Source organism: Brassica rapa, chromosome A02 (genome assembly GCF_000309985.2).
Source record: "Brassica rapa cultivar Chiifu-401-42 chromosome A02, CAAS_Brap_v3.01, whole genome shotgun sequence".
In the NCBI taxonomy this organism is placed as follows: domain Eukaryota; kingdom Viridiplantae; phylum Streptophyta; class Magnoliopsida; order Brassicales; family Brassicaceae; genus Brassica; species Brassica rapa.
In genome coordinates this window covers 22,878,418-22,900,527 of record NC_024796.2, presented here as the reverse complement: position 1 = coordinate 22,900,527, position 22,110 = coordinate 22,878,418, and the positions used below count along the sequence as shown (strand labels likewise).

Genomic DNA, 22,110 nt, shown 5'->3' with positions numbered 1-22,110 from the left:
TAAATTAAAAATTGTTAATAAATTAAAAACTACTTTGTTTGCTTCCCACTTCTTCTTCCACTCGTACATCTGTTTCCCATAGTTGTCCATAACTTTATGGACAAAATGGTTATAGATAGAGAGCGTATCATCGGAATTCCAGTTGAATTCTTGCTGAAATAGTTTAAAAATAGTTTTTAAACACAAAAAATATAAATAGTTTAATAATTACAAAAAAAGTTTTAATAAATAAAAATTAGTTTAATAATTAAAAAAATAGTTTTAATAAATCCCAAAAATAGTTTAATAATTACAAAAAATAGTTTTAATAATATTTAAAATGTTTAATAAATATAGAAAATAGTTTAATAATTACAAAAAATAGTTTTAATAAATAAAAAATATAAGTAAAAAATTTGAATACTTACCGCAAACTCACGAAACCACAGATGCTGCTTCTCGAGAGGGAAGTCAGTGAAAGTCGGATGTCCCTTGTCGAGGGCCGAGTACATCATACGGTTGATCCATGTGATGATCCCGTTCCCGGATCGGTTGAACCTAATAAAAAGAACAAATTATTAATAATGAATCAAATTTTAAGGAAAAAAATAAAAGTTTAATTACCATGGTTGACCATGTCCATGTGGATACTCAGTGAGATAGGGAAGATGGTCACGACCGGGCTGTCGAACCAACTCCGCAACACTCATCACTCCCGGAGGACCCGGAGGAGCAGGAGCGGGTGCAGCAGCGGGAGCGGGAGCAGCAGGAGCGGGTAATGGAGAGGGAGATGTATGGTAGGAGCTGTGAGGCGAAACGGAATCCTGAACATGGCTGGACGAACCCCGAGACTGGCTCCCCATACCACCCCGGCTACGACGCTGGCGAGGCCGGATCTGATCATCATTAAACATGTAAATTAAAAAAAAACATATTTAAAAATTAGTTCTAATAATTTTAATAAAAAAAAACAGCTTAAATAAAAAATAGTGAAAAAATAGTTTTGAATCACAAAAATATAAATAGTTTAATAATTAACAAAAAAAGTTTTAATAAATAAAAAATAGTTTAAAAATTAAAAAATAGTTTTAATAAATCCCAAAAACAGTTTAATAATTACAAAAATAGTTTTAAAAATATTTAAAATGTTTAATAATTACAAAAAAATAGTTTTAATAATATTAAAAATGTTTAATAAATATAGAAATTTATATTTTATATTTCTTATTAATTGAAATATTATATATATGATTTTTAATCACAAAAAAAGTTTTATAGATTTTAAAAATGTTTAATAAATATATAAATGATTTTAAAATGCAAAAAATAGATTTTATATACAAAAAACGTTTTCAATATATATATATATAATTACAAATTCGATTTTTATAACCACAAATTAATAAAAACCAAAAAAAAAATCCAAATCAAGTGAAATACATGATCAAACTCGATTTTACACAATCCTACCATTCAACCTAACAAAAATCTATAAATCTCATTCCAAAATCATCAAATCTACTTAAAAACCATACAAATCTACCCTAAGAGAGTGGGATAGGGTTCATACATGATTATGAGGGAGGATTAGGGCAGATTCGCCGGAAATCGCGAGAGAGAAGGGTGGAGTCGCCGGAAATCGCGAGAGGGAGAGAGAGTTCGGCACGGAGAGGAAGAGGGAAATGGGGAAAAGATCTGGTTCGACCTAATAAAATGACGCGTCCGACGGAAACTATCCGTCGGAATTTCGTCGGAAATATTTTACATTTCCGTCGGAATTTCTTCGGAAATCATTAATTCAATTTTCGCGAAATATTTGGCGGCTTGGTTTACCCGGTTAAATGAAAATATTCCGAGGAACCAGGTTTCCTCGGAATACCCTCGGTAATTACCGAGGAAATTCTGAGGAACCAGGGTTTGGGGTTTCAAAACATCGATTTTTTTCGCCTTATTTCATTTCTTATACAATTATAATGCATACCATTGAGGATTCTTCGTATAGATGATCACAAACCTTGATATAACAAACCTGATCGGCCTGAGAAGCAAGAATGAAAGGATCATAATATTGCAGCTTCCGTCTCGAATTTACTGATGTAACACCAAATGCATCTGTTCTCACACCTCGATCTGGAGTGTTGTCGTGCCAATCACAATAGAAAACAGTACAGCGCAATCCAACCATGCCCAAATACTTGATTTCCAAAATCTCATGTATGTGTCCGTAGTATACATCATCTCCTGATGCAGAACAAACGCCAGCATCATAAGTCGTACTCGAACGTCTCCTCTTCTGAGTTGTGAATGCATATCCTCGAGTACAAAATCTCGGATATGACTTCACAACAAAGTTTGGTCCAACGACCATCTCGCATATCCAATCGTCAAATGTTTCACCTCTGGCCAAACCAGCACTCACATAAGTAAACATCCATCCACCAAATTCTCTCTGCTTCATTTCTTCTAGTTCGTCCTCTGTGGCGTATCTATATTCGAACCGCTTTTCTGCCATGAAAATCCTCTCATATTGAAGAACATCTTCGCAGTTGGTGAGTAAATATGTTTGCAAATGACTGCGCTCCCGATCAGTAAGTCGACGGTCCTTTGGTTTTCCGCTAAGTCGTCCAACGTCTGTGAAAATGTCTGGAACCTTCCAATGATATGTTGCCCGTTCGCCTCTATCATCATGCCGAGCAGGTCTTCTGTTTTTGGTCTGAACTTCTGCTGGAAAGTAGTACTCGGCAAAGTTTGAAGTTTCTTCATTGATCATCTGTGCGACTATAGAACCTTCCACCCTACTTAAATTTTTCACCATCTTCTTCAAATGGAACATATACCGCTCATACAGATACATCCATCTATACTGCACAGGACCACCAAGTTCCAATTCTCTTACCAGGTGAATAACAAGATGCTCCATAACATCAAAAAATGAGGGAGGAAATATCTTCTCAAGGTTGCACTGAATCACGGCTATGTTAGTCTTCAAATTTTCAATACCTTCAAGAGTCACTGATCTCGTGCATAAATCGCGGAAGAAACCACTTATCCCTGCAATTGCTTCATGAACATTTCGTGGTAATAGTTCCTTGAAGGCAAACGGAAGGAGGCGCTGCATCATTACATGGCAATCGTGGCTTTTAAAGCCAGTAAACTTTCCTTCCTTTCTGTCGATACAGTTACGCAAATTAGATGCGTAACCGTCTGGAAATTCCACATCGTTTGAAATCCAATCATAGAACGCATCCTTTCCCGCTGCATCAAGTCGGTATATGGGAAAAGGAGCCCTACCATTCTCATCAACATGAAGTTCTGAACGAGCACATATATCGACTAAATCCAGTCTTGACTTCAAATTATCCTTTGTTTTACCTTGAACATTAAGGATCGTGTTCATGAGATTGTCAAAAAAGTTCTTCTCAATATGCATGACATCTAAATTATGCCTTAGTAGATGATCCTCCCAGTATGGCAGATCCCAGAAAATACTTTTTTTGTGCCAGTTATGTAGGTCTCCAACACCATCTACCGGAAAACGCTCATGTCCACCGACGTTTGGCATCCTTTCTGCACCGAAATCTCTAAGTTGTGTCTTCAAATCTTTCTCATGAATTTCTGGAGGAGGACTGTAAAACACCCTCTTGTTCTTCGTAAACAAATTCCTACTTCTACGATATGGATGATCTGGTGGTAGAAATCTCATGTGACAGTCAAACCAACACGTTTTCCTTCCGTGTTTTAGTTGGAAAGCATCAGTGTTATCTTGACAATATGGACATGATAGCCTTCCATGCGTTGTCCATCTAGATAACATACCATATGCTGAAAAATCACTTACTGTCCACATTAGTACTGCCCGCATTTGAAAGTTTTCTTTATACAAAACATCGTATGTTTCAGCACCTTGAGCCCATAGTTGTTGCAACTCATATATTAGTGGCTGAAAATACACATCAAGTGATCTCTTAGGATGCTCTGGTCCGGGAACGAGAATCGAGAGAAACAAAAACTCTCGTCGCAAGCACAAGTTTGGGGGTAGGTTGTATGGTGTAAGAATGACTGGCCATAGAGAATACTGTCTTCCACTCTTGCCAAACGGGCTGAAACCATCAGTACATAATCCAAGGTAGACATTTCTTCTCTCATACGCAAAGTCGGGATACTTTGATTGGAAATGCTTCCACGCTTTTGCATCTGAAGGATGTCTGATCTCACCATCTGTTGAGTGCTCCGCATGCCATCTCATTGGTTGCGCTGTGCGTTCAGACAGATACAACCTCTGCAACCTTTCCGTCAAAGGCAAATACCACATCCTTTTATATGGCACTGGAACTCTTCCACTCGTATCTTTATAACGAGGCTTCCCACAAAATTTGCATGAAACCCGCTGTTCATCCGCCCTCCAATAAATCATGCAGTTGTCTCTGCATACATCTATTACCTGATACGATAAACCAAGACCAGCTACGAGTTTCTGAACCTCGTAGTATGAGCCAGGAGCTACATTATCTTCGGGTAGAATACCTTTTACATAATCAGCAATCGCATCCACACAGTCTTCAGCCAAATTATAATCCGTCTTAATGCCCATCAATCTTGTAGCAGATGATAAAGCTGAATGACCATCTCTGCAACCTTCGTACAATGGTTGCTTTCCAGCATCCAACATATCATAAAATCTCATAGCTTCGGCACTGGGTAAATCTTCCCCTCTAAAATGATCATTTACCATCTGCTCAGTACCTACACCATAATCTACATCCGTTCTAATTAGTTCTTCTAATCTAACCGCTGGCTGAGGTTCGCTAGTACTACCATGTTCATAATCAGTTTCCCCATGATGATGCCAAATTTTGTAACTTCGTGTAAACCCACTCAAATATAGATGAGTCCAAACATCCCACTCTTTAATAACCTTTTTATTTTTACAATTAGAGCAAGGACATCTTAACATACCTGTTTTTGCTTCCGGTTGTCGGTGAACTAACTCCATGAATTTGGTTATACCTCGTTGGTATTCTTCCGTAAGCAATCTCGTGTTCGGATCCAAATGAGGTCGATCGATCCAAGAACGAAAATAATTTGAAGAAGACATGTTTTTTATGAATCAAATTCGTGTGTAAAGAGAGTGAGAGGGAGGATGAAGATATGGAGTGAATGAAGAGGAAGAGGGGTGCTTGTATTTATAGTTGAAATCCTGCCTACAGACCGAGGAAATTCCGACGGAATTCCGATGCCAACGGCTAGTTCGTCGGAATTTCCTCGGAATTTTTAAAATCCCCCAACGGCTCTCCAACGGCTCTCTAACGTCTATAATATTTCCTCGGAATTCATCTGTTTTTTCCGAGGAATACAATTTTCCTCGGTATTCCATAAGAATATTCCGACGGAATGATATTTCCTCGGAATTCCGTCGGTATATTCCGAAGAAATTCTGAGGAAACCAAATTTTGTGTTTCCGAAGATTTCATTTTCCGTCGGAACGTCCGTCAGAATACCGCTGTTTTCTTGTAGTGAATGAACCACATACATATCAAATGTGTTTTGGCTTAAAAATTGTTGCATAACCAAAATCAATATGAACCATCATCATTTTAGTTTATTTTTTTCACAATATAAATATAGGATTGGACAAAAAATCCGAATCCATAAAAATCGAACCAAGGTGGATCCAAAGAATAATACTGAACTTTAACAAAAAATGGTTAGATATATGAATGGATTCAAAATTTTGGTATCTAGAGAACAAGAACCGAACCTGATCCAAACCGTAATATTTTAGGTATCTGAATATATCCTAACAAGATTTATATACTTAAATATATTTATTATTTTTAAATTTAATATCTAAAAGAATATACAAAATATATATGACGTTTTTAAGTTGTCCAAAATACTTGAAAATATATACAAATATTTATAAGTACATGTTTAAAATAACTAAACGACACTTATAATACCTAAAATACTTAAAATATCTATTGATTTCCTAACCAAATATTTAAGCTTAAACCAATTTTTATGTTAAGTTAAAGTATTTTGACATACATTATTCAAATTTATATGTTATATATTATTTTATTTTTAGATTTTGAAAACCTTAAAGTATATATGAACTTTAGTTTTTGAAAAAATGTAAATAGGTTATCCGAAACCAAACCCAAACCAAATCCGCAAAGATCCAAACCAAACCAAACCCTCAAGGATTCGAATCGAGCCAAATGCTACTTATTGTCCACCTCTAATCAAATGTAAAAAAAGTTATTGATAACAAAATGTATATTGTTTATAATATTTAGTTACTATATTTTTTTTTGAAAAATTATTCCGTGCAGAAGGCAGATTATCATCTAGTTAATTCTTAAGTTGGAAAATTTAAAAAGTTGTCATGATACTAAACCTAACTACAAAAAATTTAGTATATCGGTCCGCACTCTTATAGACTGGTCCAAAATGTGGCACGTGATCTCCATCCAAAAATGCTGTTACGCGGAGATTAATGGCTAACACTATTTATTTTAAAATATAATATAAAATTATGTAGAAATTATTAGATTATGGGCCTTAATCTCTAAAGTCTAAAGAGATTATCGTATGATTTATTTTTCTATTATATTCATTGTCAGATCGAGGCCGGCTAAAATAAACAAGGGTAAACATTTTTATAATTATTACTCTCTATATGATTAATAATCATCGTGATAGCTGTTGGCAGATCTGAAAGCTGTCATATTGTTCTCAGATGCAATATGTAGAACTTGCAACATTTTATTTTATGAACTTGCAAATATGGGTTTATCATTCATCTTGAAACGATTTTTTGATGGTTTAAACAATTTTATTTCGTATTTTTACTGTTAAGCTCAAAACTTAATACAATGTTATTTATTTCGAAAACAGTGGATTTTTAGTGTTAAATTGTCGGTAAAGTCAAATTTTACTTTATAACAATGTAACTCGAATGACTATTTAGATTTCTTGTGTACGGTTTTGACTTTGAGTGTTCGATTATTTATTGTACAATCTCGATACAACCTGATAGAAAAAAATCTCGATACAACCATACAGATCATAGTGGAGCTGGATACAGCTAAGCCACTGTATAATTTAGAACATCAATTAGTTTTTTTTTGTTGCTAAGATAGAACATTAATTAGTTGCTTCTTATATTTATCAACTTCATGCAGGAATGTGACTTGAGAGCCTCATAACACATTAATCATAACCAAAGCTGCCAAGAAATGGATGCTAAAAATAATCTAAGCCCTATATGTCGTCTCTCTCATCCGACTAACCCTCACACCCTCTCTTCTCGAACCATTGAAGACAAACCTAAGTCTGTTTGTTTTGTGTGTTGCAGAAAATTGTTTACGTGGAGAGATGATTTTTATTTCTGCTGCACCACCTGTGATGTGGAGTTTCACATAAATTGTTACATGCAACCAAAGAAGCTCATACACCCGTATCATCTTCAACACCCTCTCGTTTTCATAGATAAAAATAATAAAACCCAAACTGATAAATGCTCTTGGTGTGGTTCAAACATCACCAGCTTTTACTATCGTTGTCCCATTTGTAGCTTTTGTCTGGATCTTTCTTGCTCCTCAAACTTCCCCTCTCTTACTATGTCAGATCCTAAAAGCCATCACCATTCTCTCTCTCTTTTTCCACGTCCCCTATTAGTCCCATGTGATGCTTGTGGGTTGATCAATCAATCGGATCCAAGCTACGTTTGTTTTCAGTGCAGTTACATTGTCCATGAATCTTGTATCAACTTACCACGAGTTATTAAGATCACACGTCATCAGCATCGTCTTTCATATACTCCGTTCCTCTCCCATGCAATTTGGTCATGCCGGATATGCCACAAGACTGTTGACAACAAGTATGCTCAGTATTCATGCAACCATGAAGGTTGTTCTTATGTAGCTCACTCGAAATGTGCGACTCATTTAGAAGTGTGGAACGAGAAAGAACTTGAATGGGAGCCTGAAGAACCAGACGATAGTGAAAACGTTGCACCATTCAAGAAGATCGGTGTTGGTTTGATAGAACATTTTTGTCATGAACATCATCTAAGACTAGAGAAGTACAAAGATCATGCGGACAAGACATGTCAGGCGTGTGTTCTTCCTATTGACTCACGTGACTTCTACAATTGTATGCAATGTGATTTTTCTCTCCACGAGGTATGTGCCAACCTTCCTCGAAAATTGGACCATGCTTTGCATAAACATTCGCTTATCTTAGACACGTCTCAAGAAATTTATGATGACGTGATATGTTCAGTTTGTCTTCGAAAGTTCAGTGGTTTCTGGTACAAGTGCATAGAAAACGATTGCGTTTGTATGTTTAGCGGTGTATATCGAATAGATGTTCGATGTATTTCTCTTCCTGATTATTTCACCCATAAAAGTCACAAACATCCCTTATGTTTGCCCATATGTGAGCTCCGTCGCAACAAGGTCAAATGCAACGCTTGTAAGAAAGGTGGTTGGCCATCTCATCTGCATTGTACCACATGCGACTTCGATTTGTGTTATCAATGCGCTACATATCCTAGCGAGGTACGCTACAAACACGATGAGCATCCTCTCACTCTTTGCTATGGTGAAACCGTGGATGCCAAGTATTGGTGTGAGATTTGTGAGAAAGAACTAGATTCAACAAAATGGTTCTACACATGCAACAAATGTTGTGTCACTGTACACCTCGATTGCATGTTTGGGTTCTTTGTTCGTATGAAGCCTGGTTTCACATTCGGTTACAATGGTCTAATGGTGAGAGTTCTTGGAAACACTAGCAGCACTCGGCCTATTTGTGATGGATGTGAGCAGCGTTGCCCGGCTCATGTGTACTACAAAGTCTACTGGCGCAGGTATAAGCTTGCTTCATGTTCTTTAGATTGTCTAAATCAAGTACTTAAAGGAAGGATTGGCAAACAAGAGCTTTTTCCTTAACATGATCAAAGTCTTTGGCGCAGATTTGGATTCCTTTGTTTTACATTTGCCCCCTTTTAGTCTTTCTTTATTTATATTACCAGTTAGTAGAACAATGGTTTTTCATTACGAGTTGTGATTGTAGATCTTGAAATGTTAATATAGATCTTGCAATCTTGTACTCCTCTTCTCTTTTGATGATATTGCTTTTGAAGACTCTTCTCCTTTTTGTTGGACTTTAATTAATTAAAGGAAGCAAAGTTTCAGATAAAACGTTTCGGTTATGAGTCAACATATGTGTTGATTAAAAAGCACCGCTTGGGTTAAAGTATACGTTGATTAAAGGTACCATTTGAGTCATTATATAAAGTGATCAAGTGCAATACGAGAAAGAAAGAGAAGAAGAAAAGAAGAAAGAAGATTGCTGAAAATCAATTGGATTTAATCTTCTTCTTTCCCATAACAAATTTCTGAAAGAAAACTCAAAGTAAAGTTTGGTAGAGTTTCAGTACGGGTGTGTTGTACGGAGATCGGTAGTTGTATCCTCAAGATATATGCCTACGTAACTACACACACCATTGTAGGGGATAAATTCTGTCTTAGGAGATTGATTAGGCAAGCCTCTATCAAACCACAAACGGTTAAGTTGTGAGAAGAAGAAACATAATCATCTCGTAGCTTTTTATAAGGGTTTTTAAAATCAAGTAAGATTTATAAGAGTTTATAAACTCAAACATATTGAGTATATAAAATTAATTTGCATCTGTATTTTAAATAACAATCTAAGACATAAATTTCCTTTGTTCTTTTAAAAGAATCAAGATGGATCAATCTACTGCAATTGTGAAATGTCACATAGAGAAGCCTTTTGTTTTCCGAGGAGTGGATTTCAAAATATGGCAACAAAAGATGTTGTTTTATTTCATGACACTGAATCTGGCACAGTGTTTGACTTCCAAAGGACCAGAGTTACCTGTAGAAGGTGATATTCCTGATGAAATCGTTAAAGCTTCAGAGGCATGGACGCAAAACGAGTTTTTGTGCAATAAATATATATTCTTAACGCTTTGGACGATTCTCTCTACGATGTTTATCATATATTCCAAACTTCAAAACATTTGTGGGAATCATTAGAGAAGAAATACAAGTCTGAAGTTGCAAGCGGTAAGACGTTCATTGTGAGAAAATTCTTAAACTTTAAGCTGAGTGACACTGTTTCTGTGGTGAAACAAGTGGAAGAAATTCTAATAAGTCATTGTTCATGAAAGATATGGGATTGGCTGTTATAATTCTTGAAATTAGAGTTAAACAAGAGTCAGATGGTACATTATTCACTTACTCAATCTCATTATGGGTAAAAGAAAAAACAATTACAATGGCAAGTCAAGACGTATAGACGTGGACATGCATGACAATTGCTTTCCAATGGGGTGATAGCATTGGATTACATTAGATCAAAGAATAACTTGGTTGATACTTTGACCAAAAGCCTATCTAAAACCAAGTTGTTTTCATTTCGAGGGGAATGAGTCTCAAGCCAACATAATGAATCATCACTTGATGGAAACCTAACCTAGCAACATTGGAGATTACATGCTCTAGGTTCAATAGGCAAACTAGTTGGGGAAGACTCAAGACGTTTTACACATTTCTCATTCCTATGAAATAATAATGTGTATCTATTGATGATTAAGGGTTGAATAATTTATTCTTAAAAATGTTAGTATCTTTTGTAGAAGAGAGATAGAATGGACTATCTTTAACTAACGTTACCTATATGGGAGTGGTTTCGGGTCGCACCTATGAGAATTGATATGGCTAAATTCTCTAGAGCTCTCACGAAGTCAGGATATGTTCAGGAGCAAAATGAACACAACTGTATAAACTAGAAATTTGCTGATGAGATATGTGTTTCAATTATTGTCTTGGTTTACTATAAAATGTGGTTAATTTAAGACTGTAGTTCATTACCCACAAAGTAAATCCGATAAGTTGTTACTAGTAAATGTTCAAGTCCAAAAGACACATTTTCTATGCATCTTTGAATTTTGATTTATTTTCTATTCAAATGTAGGGGTATTGTTGAGTTTGAATAGAAAATGTGGGGGTATTGTTGGACTTTACCTAATTAAAGGAAGCAACGTTTCAGACAAAACGTTTCGGTTATGAGTCAACATATGTGTTGATTAAAAGGCACCGCTTGAGTTAACATATGCGTTGGCTGAAGGCACCACTTGAGTCATTATATAAAGTGATCAAGTGCAATACAAGAAAGAAAGAGAAGAAGGAGAAAAGATATAAGATGACTGAGAATAATTTGAGTTAATCTTCTTCTTTCCCATAACAAGTTTCTGAAGGAAAACTCAAAGTAAAGTTTTCTAGGGTTTTGATACGGGTGTGTTGTACGGAGATCGATAGTTGTATCCTCAAGATAGACGCCAACGCCAACGTAACTACACACACCATTGTAGGGGCAAAATTCTGTTTTAGGAGATTGCTTAGGCAAACCTCTATCAAACCACAAACCGTTAAGTTGTGAGAAGAAGAAACATAATTATCTCGTAACTTTTTATAAGGGTTAATAAATCAAGTAAGATTTATAAGAGTTTATAAACTCAAAATATTGAGTACATAAGATTGATTTACATATGTACTTTGGATTAATACTCTTTTAAAAACTCATACGACATTGCTGTCGGAGACTCCTCTAACATTTCTCTTGGTTTCTTATATTCATCACAACTCCAAATGTGAGATCGACCATAGACAAAATGTAGTAGTATAAAGAAATGGAACTTGAAAGCACCCAAAAACTATATGTCATTTTTCTCATCTGTTTATCCTCCCCTAGGGATGTTAAAATGGGGCAACCTAACAGGGTTAGCCCTAACCATGTATCAAATTTTTTAGTCATAACCATTCCTTTTGAGACAAAGCTCAAATATGGTTAAACATAATTAGCTCAGGAGCTTTATAGATTTGAGTTTTTAACTCATTGATTTTGCTTCACACCAATAATATTTAAATAAATATTAATAAATTACGATAATACAAAACCAATTTTTTCACTGAAACAGCAAAATGTTTTTTTCCCCGACAAAACAAGTTTTCCCATCAAAACTGAAAAAATTAAGTTTTTTCTGCTAAAACCATAAAATTGATTTTCTCGCCAGATTCAAGTTTTCTGGTTAAAACGATTTTTTTCACGAGTGTTGAATGAGAGAACTTGAAGGGGATTTCGAAAAACGAGATGATAGTGAAAGTGTTGCGCCAGTATGATCTGATTTTATCAAACATTTTTGTCATGAAAATCACTTGACGCGTGAATTACAAAATGCTGCAGATGTATACAAGCAATGTCACTTGGTAGGAGTATGTGCAGTGCATCACTTAAGCGCGTGATGTCTACTTTGTATACAATGTTATTTTCTCTCCACAAGGGATGTGTTAATCTTCCTTATAAACCTAGATCGTGTTTTGCATAATCACAAACTTGTTCAAGATCTCTCTCCGCTAAACGACTGTGATGACATAAGTTGGTTGAATTGTCTTCAAAAGTTCAGTGGCATCATGTACAAGCGCACATAAAAAGGTTGCTCAAAATGAATATATATCTGCTGGAACTCATTTTTAAGACATAATGTGCCGATATTTTTTCAGGCATCTTTATCGGGCAACTTTATGATAAATTAGAGTTTGTTTGAATGAGAAATGCTTGTTCTATGTTTGTTGTGTGACATACACAAAATGGAAATGGCGAATTGTTGAGTTGTCCGAAGAAGTAGAAACCTTGGGACAATTGTAAAAAGGACTGAACCCAAACTAAACTATGCGCGCGCCAAGCCGAGCTGATATGGACTCTGGCTTAGGTTCAGTTTTGAGTGTGGATTCGGGTATATGGACATCGGTCCAATAATCTTTTTTTTTGGGTTATGTTTAAATATCTGATCAATATTAATTCAAAGTCAAAGATATTCTTATTCAGTTCAAAAATTGATGAGAAATTTTGTAACTCCTTTCTCTCCTTAATATTCAAATTAAATTGAGAAATAAGACTTCACAATATCTTTGACTATATTCTATTCTCTCATTTAAAAAACACAACCAAGAAACAATAATCTCGACATAATCTTCTTTCTTTTTTTTAATTTTCTATATTTTTTTTGTCATGTTCTTTAGCTTATATTATGAGTAACGTGGAATAGTAGATGTGCAATTATATCTTGCGAATCTGAGCATTACAAAACCGTCATACTATACTATGGAGTGTAAATATTAAAAAAAAATGAGAGATTTGTCATCTCTGCATCTTTATCAGTTTATTTTAGTAGTAATTTTGATTTATGTTTTTATTATTATTCCAAATATCATTTGTTGGTATTGTAATAAAGTAAAGTTCCTACAAAATCTACTAGATGTTCTCTGTATTTCTTTTTCTGATTATTTCATCCATAAAGTCATTTAATCCCTTATTTTTTCCATATTGGAACTCCGATTCAAAGCGAACATCTGCAAAGGTTACAAGAATCATTGTTAGGGATCCCACCTACAGTGTGCTACCATGCAAATTCAATTTGTTATTGATGTGCTACATTTTCTTTCTAATCAGGTATGCTGCAAACACGATGAGCATCATTTCTTCCTTTGCTACTGAGAAAACGTGGATATAAAACATTGGTGTGACATATGTGAGAAACAAGTTGATTCAACAAAATGGCTCTACACATGCAACAAAAGTTGTATTACTATCCACGTTGATTACATATTCCATCATTTACATGAAACCCGCTTTCACATTTGATCACATCTATTACAAGGTGAAAGTTCTTTTTGCAACAATAGAAGGACTCGGCATATTTGTGATGGATGTGGCCACAGCGTTATAAGGTATGCCAACGAGAAGAATACGCTGGTTAATTATTCTTTAGACTGTCTAGAAAATTGGTTTATTAAATTGTTAGGAGAATTCGTGAAAGGTTTGTATATATCCTCTATATATTAAAAGAGAAGCATTACAACATATTTTTGTAGCCACATGTCATCACCACAATCATTCTTAGAATCCTAAGAAAACTATGTTGGTCTATATAAATATATAATAAGTTTTTTATTAACCTAACCATAAATTAATCATAAATATTTTTCATTGCTTCCTTAAATAAAAATCACGGAATTACCTAATATGGCTAAAGTATATATGACAATTAATGATTTTGAATAATAAAAATTTGATAAAAATCAGTCTATTCTCTATCATTTTAATTTATTTTAAAATAAATTAAATAACCACATTAACTATATAATAAAAATTTAATTTTTTCGTATATGTTATATTTTAAATTTTAAAAAACAAATATAAATGACTAAAGTTGTTAAAAATCTTACAGTGAAATATTTGTGATCCATGGTTTAAAATTTATGTTATAACAAGATACAAATGATTACAAAATTACATAAATAGAAAGTCTCATTTAATAAATATTATATATATGCATATTAATATTTTTTTAAATAAATTATATACCATATAAAATATATAAGTATTTTAATTTTGAATTTGATTTGAAAATTTTTGATAAACATTTTGAAAAATTATTGACAACTTAATATTTAGATTTTAAGGTTTGCATTGAATGTTTTTAAAATTATAAATTACTAAAACTATTAAACATCCCATAAATGTTTTATTATTATCATTGATTTAAAATTTTTGTTATAAAGAAATACAAACGATCAAAAATAATATGAGTATAAAATATTTTTTAACAGATGTCAATATTAAAAATGTACTATATGTCTATGTTAATATTATTTAAACTTAATTTTATAACATATAAAATAAAAAAATACTGTTTGTCTGGATAAATAAAATTTATTTAAGTGTTTGTATCAATTTAATTATATACATAATAGTTACTAAATTTTATTTATTCAATATATATTTATTATGTTATAATATGTAAAAAAATATATAATCCTTAAAAATAATTTATATATAATATTCATCCCGCGCACGGCGCGAGTCTTAACCTAGTGTCTGGCATTGTCCAAGACTTTACAAAGATATTTATACAAGAGTTTAAGTAATCTAGGATGGAAATATTCTATATATACAAATGTGAAATCTCCATAACATAACTTCGGATTTCTACAATACATAAAAAAAAAAGAGAATGTAAAAGGTATATGTCATTGTTATATAATTCATCAAAGCCAAATTTACACACAAGGACTTTGTGAAAAATCCAACTAGGTAAAAAACCTCAGTATCTTGTCTTAATTCTCACTTTTAACCCCTGTCTATCCTCATTATATACAAGAATATATCATATATTTACAGTTACTAGTTATCAAACAAAGTTAAAACCTTTTATGTTGTGTCTTGTATTGAGCTATTTACCTACTCTTTTGAGGATGTCTAATATATAACCATTAACCTTGAAATGTAACACAACCTCCTTCTTCATTGCCGATCTAACCTCATTGCAGTGGAGATCGGTAAGGTATTCCCTTTCTAGGTCTTTTTCTCAAAGAAGTAGAAGTAGGAAGTACTGTTGTTGATGCGTTTACACTCTGTGGATTTGGAATGTTATTCTCTACTCCTGAAATGTTGCTCGAATTCTCTGATTCCATTACTGTATGCTCCCCTCCCTTCTCAAAGCTTCTAGAAGTTCCTGCTACCTTTTAATTGAATATCCCAAAAACATAGAGAAAATTAACGTTTATAATGTCTCATACTTTTTCTCTGTAAATAAACAGAGGAATTCAACTAATAAATTAGCTATTTTAACCCAACTTAACACCAAAGATTCGTCCTTTTTATCACAAAAAGAAAAACAGAACAAGAAAGATGATTGGGTAATGTTGTACCTTGCAGCCAAGAGAGCAGAAGCAAAAGCAATCGTCAGCAAGGCCACGAGAACAGACATCGCAGGCATTAGTAACTCTAACTCCTCTAACGCGCTCAAGCTGAGGCCTTTCATTCAAAAACACAACCTTTGCGCCGTCGATCACATACGTCTGAACGCTCAAGATATCTAAATGCATCTGAATCTCGTTGACCCTTATAACATTGTGATACGACAATCTCCTTATCTGTAACATTCAATATAAGTTTCTTCCAAATGCAATATATATATATAGCGCACCTGGATGGTACGATGATCCTTGTGATGTTCAAGACAGAGAGGGCAAAAGGAGCCATTAGTGCAGTCCAAACAATACATATTGCATTTGTTTTTAGGTGAGTCTCCATGAGAGTCGCATTGAACAAAGAAGTGTTCTTCTTTCAGTAATGGTTTCAGCCATGGAGGCCATTGATTCTCTTCTTCCTCTGGTCCACCTACACCCTGAGATAAACAAGATCGCTCGTTCATCTAACAGTAACAGAAACACCATTGCTTCCACATATCCTTTATGGAGTTAAAGAGACTCTTGAGTGGCTCCTTCACGTTATTTATACACAAAAACAGAGCATTTTCAGCAGAAACTGAAATTTGAAAATTTTGACAATATGAAAAGAAATTAGAGAAAGACCAAAACTTTTCTTGGTTTCCCGTAGAAACTTCAGTGATCAATAGTAAGAAGCCAAATATTAGAATCGATAATGCATTGCGAGTAGACATTGAAAAACAGAGTGAACAATGGAAAACAGAGTCAAGAATGTCATGATCTTGAACGTACCATGCTTCTTATGCTCTTAGGCTTGATTTCTTGATTTGGGTTCTCGTGGTTTTCGATCGCCATTTTTGAGAATGCAGTAAGTTAAGCGACGTGGCTTTTCAGAGTCAGCCCCAGAACTTTTGTAGGAAATAGGTTAAAGGGTTGTAGAGAGAGAGAATGTGAGAAATAGTGAAAAAGGGTTTAAGAAAGCGAGAGAGATGAGTTTCTTGCAGAGAAGAAGTTGAGAAGAGCAGAGAGAGAGAGTCGTTCTTATCCTCAGTTTCGACTAAACCAACATATATTCCAAGCCTAAGATTGCGTTTGTTATGAAACCGAACCTAGCTCCAAACCTCAAGTCCATACCTAAGAATGCGTTGGGTTCAAGGAAATATCTATTTCTTTTCCTTTATAACATGCATAAAATTATATTTTGTTATTAAAGTTTCTGATTTTTTTTTACAAATATGTTAAATTTAATACACGTGTACAAAGCTTTTATATATATATATTTTTTTGAAAAATTAGATTTTTGGTGTCTTGCGAACCAAATTGTTGGCAATCGTTTGTGTCGTCAGCATGTACACTAAAATTTGATTTTGGAAGAAAAAAATGTTTCTGTGTTTTAGAACGGGACAATTTTGTTTTATTTTTTGGATTATTAATTTTTATTTAATTTTATAACTGCAGTATGTGATTTCTATAATATTATTTCTGAAGTCAAAATTTTATATGTCGCATTCACGTTCACTTTCACATAATTTATTACATTGATACCCTTAAAGAAATCGATAAATGATTTTAATTTTATTATTGATATTATATATATTTTATATGATAAATTGATAATTTACTTAATAAATTAAATAATTAAACAATAAATAAATTAATCAACTGTTTAATTAGTATAATTATTAAGTAAACAAAATAATTATAATATCAATGTTCTCAGCTGTTATTTGATTTCCCTTTTCTATTTATTTTGTTTGTTTGCCTTTTTTTTATAAAATTTAATTAAATTTTGAATTTAATATTTTTTATTTTGAAATCTCATATATAATAAAAAGGAAATAATTAAAAAAACGTTACTATAATGCATAAAAGTGATTTTATAAAAAAATAAAGTTCACAAAAAATATTCTTGATATCAAAAAAATATTTTCCTTTTCTAATTAAATCACATATATAATAAAAGGAAATAATTTTAAAAATTAAAAAATCAGATATTAATATTAAAAAATTAATCTAATAAAAGGAAAGTTCACAAAACGTATTCTTGATATCTTAAATTTTATTTTCCTTTTAAAAATACTCTTAAACAACATAATCAATCTTAAAAGAAAAAAAAAGTATTGCAATGAAATGATTTTTCTCAAATGCAAAATAAAAATTATTTAAACAACATTAGTTAAGATATTATAAAAAAATAAAGTTCACAAAAAATATTCTTGATATCAAAAAAATATTTTCCTTTTCTAATTAAATCACATATATAATAAAAGGAAATAATTTTAAAAATTAAAAAATCAGATATTAATATTAAAAAATTAATCTAATAAAAGGAAAGTTCACAAAACGTATTCTTGATATCTTAAATTTTATTTTCCTTTTAAAAATACTCTTAAACAACATAATCAATCTTAAAAGAAAAAAAAAGTATTGCAATGAAATGATTTTTCTCAAATGCAAAATAAAAATTATTTAAACAACATTAGTTAAGATATTTTATTTATTTGTATGTATATAATGATTTTTGTAAAAAAAAATCAGAAAAATAAAAACAAATGGCCAAATAAAAATGGAAATAAAATTTTACCAATTATCATGATTTTGTCCATCTGTTAAATGATATATGCGTATGAGGTTTTAAGAGATTATTAATTTAGTTTTTTTAATGCAACTATAAACCAATATCATTGGAAAAATTACATGTTTACCACTTTCATGGTAACACTTTTCATTTTTACCACCACTAAAGAGACATTTTCAAAAATGTCTTCTTCACTAAGTGGCAAAAGACTCTTATGACCTTGTTATTTATATATATAATAAATTATTATTTAAATAAAAAAAAATATGTTTTCGAATTATACTTTTTCAAATTCGAACTTCATTATAAATTTGTTTTTATGAAATTTGTTTTTCGAATTTTTTTATTTTTTTTTCAAATTTATTTTTGAAAATGAAAATTATGTTTGAAACTATTTTTTAAAATTTTTTATATTTTTTTAAGTATTTATTTATATATTTATTCGAATCCTAAATTTCACATTCCAAAAATCATACCCCACCCATCAACTCTAAACTCTAAGTCTAGATTAGTTAACCATAAGAGTATTATTGTCTTTTATCCTTCATTAAAAGTGAGGATAAAAATGGTTAGTGTAAAAATGAAAAATGGTACTATGAATGTACTATTTGTGGCAATTTCTCAATATCATTTTAGTTTTTACATTTTAAAACACACACACACACATATATATCATAATTTAACAAAATCTATTTACACATCTAAGTTGAAGTACCAAATTAAATACAACAAAACAAAACTGTTTTGATTTAACCTAACTACAATAAATAAAATTGTGGTTCAATGAAGATATTCACAAAATGAGTAAGTAGACCAGTCTAAATTCTTGTATCTAAAATCAAAAGTCTAACTTAAATGCAACATATTATTATTTATAACAATATTTTATTTATTTTTATACATATAAACTGCAAAATGACTCAAATTTTAAAAATAAATAATAATGTAATATTAATATGATTTTTTTCTTTTCGTAAAGTGCATGAATCATAATATTTATTAATACTAGGATCGGCCCGCCCTACGGGCGGGGCGCTATTTTAAAAATTATGTAAATAGTTAGAATAAATATTCAATATAAATTGTTATATTTTAAAATATACATATTAGTTAAATTCTATATATGTTATTGTATTTGATGACTAAATATACCATGGCGTATTGATAAGTATTTTTTTCATGGTGCCATCACATCATTTTTAGAAATTTTCTGGAGTTGGATGAATCTAAAGAGTATTAATAGCAAGGAAATAGACAAACTTATAATTATAGATTAAGTAAGCATTTATGAGTAAAATTTATTATTAGGTCGGTTAATTATGAGTTGTGTAAACCGGAAATACTAATATTAAAGTATCGTATCTTGACATGTTGGGCAGCTTAAATTTGATATAAACCAGTCAACGATGCACTGGTGGTGAAAGATATGGTTGCACGGCAATTCGTTGAATTCTCTTTACTTACAATATTGTTAATGCATACAGTGCAGAGTTCATCTTCTTTTTAGGTGTGAGTGTGCTAATATATACATCTGAATCAATAATTAACAATATTTTTGGATATTAGATGCAACTCATAAGTTATTATATAATAACAACTTCCATAACCACAGCATAAGTACCCAATTAAGAGTAAAACATAAGCTAAAATAAATAATATATATAAAATTATATTTTAAACCCAATAGAGCATTTGGCTGAAATAAATAATATATAATGATCAAATCTTAGTGATTTTTATGTTTTTTTTCGTACTCAGTATATTATGTGTTGAACTTGAAAAAATGACTATAAATTAATAAGCTGTTAAATTCTCACCGAAATTTTGTGATTGATGTTTAGATATTTATAACATAATACAAAAGAATACAAAAGAGTATGGAAAATAGTTAACAATAAAATATTATTATATTAAACTAAATAACTATTCAAAATTTGATCTAAATAGCTGCATTGTATTTTAATATGAATTGTTAATTAGTAAAACAAACACCCTTTTAAAAATTATATATATATATATATATATATATATATATATATTGTTTCCCATCGAAATATATGAATGACTATTTATTCTTAACAATAAATATTTATAAAAAATATGCAATCTATTTTTTAATATTACTATTATTTTTTTAGTTATAAGTATGCTTGATTAGTTTTTGTTGTATGGATTATATTTTATGAGGTTATGTTATGCACCAGTTGTGTCGACTTATTTGAAATATAATTATTTTATTTGCTGTGTAAATAAGGTAGTAAATACATATTAGGGACTCTGTATTTGAAGCCATTTATTTAACTAATAGGGTCAGTTTTAATAGGATGTTTTTCATCAGAATGGGAAATGTAGAACTGTAAATAAGTTAGAGTCATATGTCGACGGAATTTTAAAATAAAAACGGAGTCAAGAGTTTCAAACTATTATTATTTGTATTTCTGAAAACAATGGCTTCGTTTAAGCTCAGAAGGGTTGAATTTCAGATTGGCTGTTGTTCCTGTGATGAAAGTGGTTTAGTCAATATTTAAAAAAAAAAATCAGATCAGAGATCGTCTTGCTACGGCTGGGGTATTTCCATAATATTTATTTTTAATTCTATCATTTTAATTTATTTTAATATTATGTATATATTAACACTTACTATTAAAATATAAATCATTAGACAATTTTGTTTTTAAAAAAAGATTTTTTTAAGAAATTAAATATTTTTGGTCTATTAGATTTGAATCTTTTACTACTCAAGAAATTAAATATTTTTCACGTGATGAAAAAAATATAAAATGATATAAGCTTAGTTTAATCTGAATACTTTTATCGTATTTATTTAATTTTAATTAAAATAAATTTTATGCACAATCCATTTAAATTTTATTTTGGCTTTAAAACCGTTAAATTTATAATGTTTAAGGATATTATAATATTTATCTTTTATTTTTTTCTTCCTCTTCATCATCCATCTCCGTTGATGTATTTTCTATCTATATACAATTTGTTTGAATAATGTTCATAATCGTATTTACATAATACTGTTATTTTCTTAGAATGGATTGGTGATCAAAATAATTATTAACAAAGTATAACAAATATTGTATTGTGGTTAAAAATCTATATTATAGTTTTCTTTGGATTCCACAAGCTAATACATGATATGTAACTAAAGTTTTTTTCGAAATAGGCTTGCATGATCATTGTACATCATCCATCGATTACAAATGCTTGTTGTTTTTATATTTTACGTGTATTGTCCTCAACCTAGAAGAGAAAAGCTTTATCATACGTTTGATTTTATGCTTACTCAAGTGTGCTCAAGTATGTTAATTAAGTATTACCTAGCTAATAGCTTATAGTCGCACCTTTTGTCTTTTGTTTTTTTTTTTCATAAACCCTCTACTCACATCTCGGTTATCCAACCTCCTACTTTCCATGAAATATGTATATAACATTAACTGTTTACTATAGTGGGAATTCATTCATGCTAAAATGGTTTTGATACGAAGGTCACTTAGTTCGTCTTGTTTCAGTATAATTGTTCTTTCTTTCTTCTACCACAGTTTAAGACATGTAAAGAGACGAACTCATAAAGCTTATATTACCAGAATCTAAAAAATCCATGTATGAAACAAAAAGCAGAAATAATAATAATAATATAATTTCTAATACTATATTAAGAACTTGATTTTCATTAACAAAAGGACATTTAATCAATCATATTATGACACTTAC

At 31.5% G+C, this 22,110-nt stretch overlaps 2 protein-coding genes across 2 annotated transcripts; one reads left to right on the top strand and one right to left on the bottom strand.

Annotated features, from left to right (window-relative positions):
- The first annotated feature begins 5,305 nt into the window (after positions 1 to 5,305).
- Positions 5,306 to 14,096, top strand: LOC103853858. The gene has a single exon (XM_033285538.1). It carries the CDS (start codon positions 7,221 to 7,223, stop codon positions 8,937 to 8,939), a length of 1,719 nt encoding a protein of 572 aa, XP_033141429.1. The 5' UTR covers positions 5,306 to 7,220; the 3' UTR covers positions 8,940 to 14,096.
- Positions 14,097 to 15,029: 933 nt separating this feature from the next.
- LOC103853738 lies at positions 15,030 to 17,591 on the bottom strand. Its single transcript, XM_009130644.3, has 4 exons — positions 16,602 to 17,591; positions 16,067 to 16,267; positions 15,789 to 16,013; positions 15,030 to 15,599 (listed from the first exon to the last, which is right to left on the bottom strand). The coding sequence occupies exons 1-4, from the start codon at positions 16,662 to 16,664 to the stop codon at positions 15,399 to 15,401; spliced, it is 690 nt and encodes a 229-aa protein (XP_009128892.1). The 5' UTR covers positions 16,665 to 17,591; the 3' UTR covers positions 15,030 to 15,398.
- Positions 17,592 to 22,110: the final 4,519 nt, after the last annotated feature.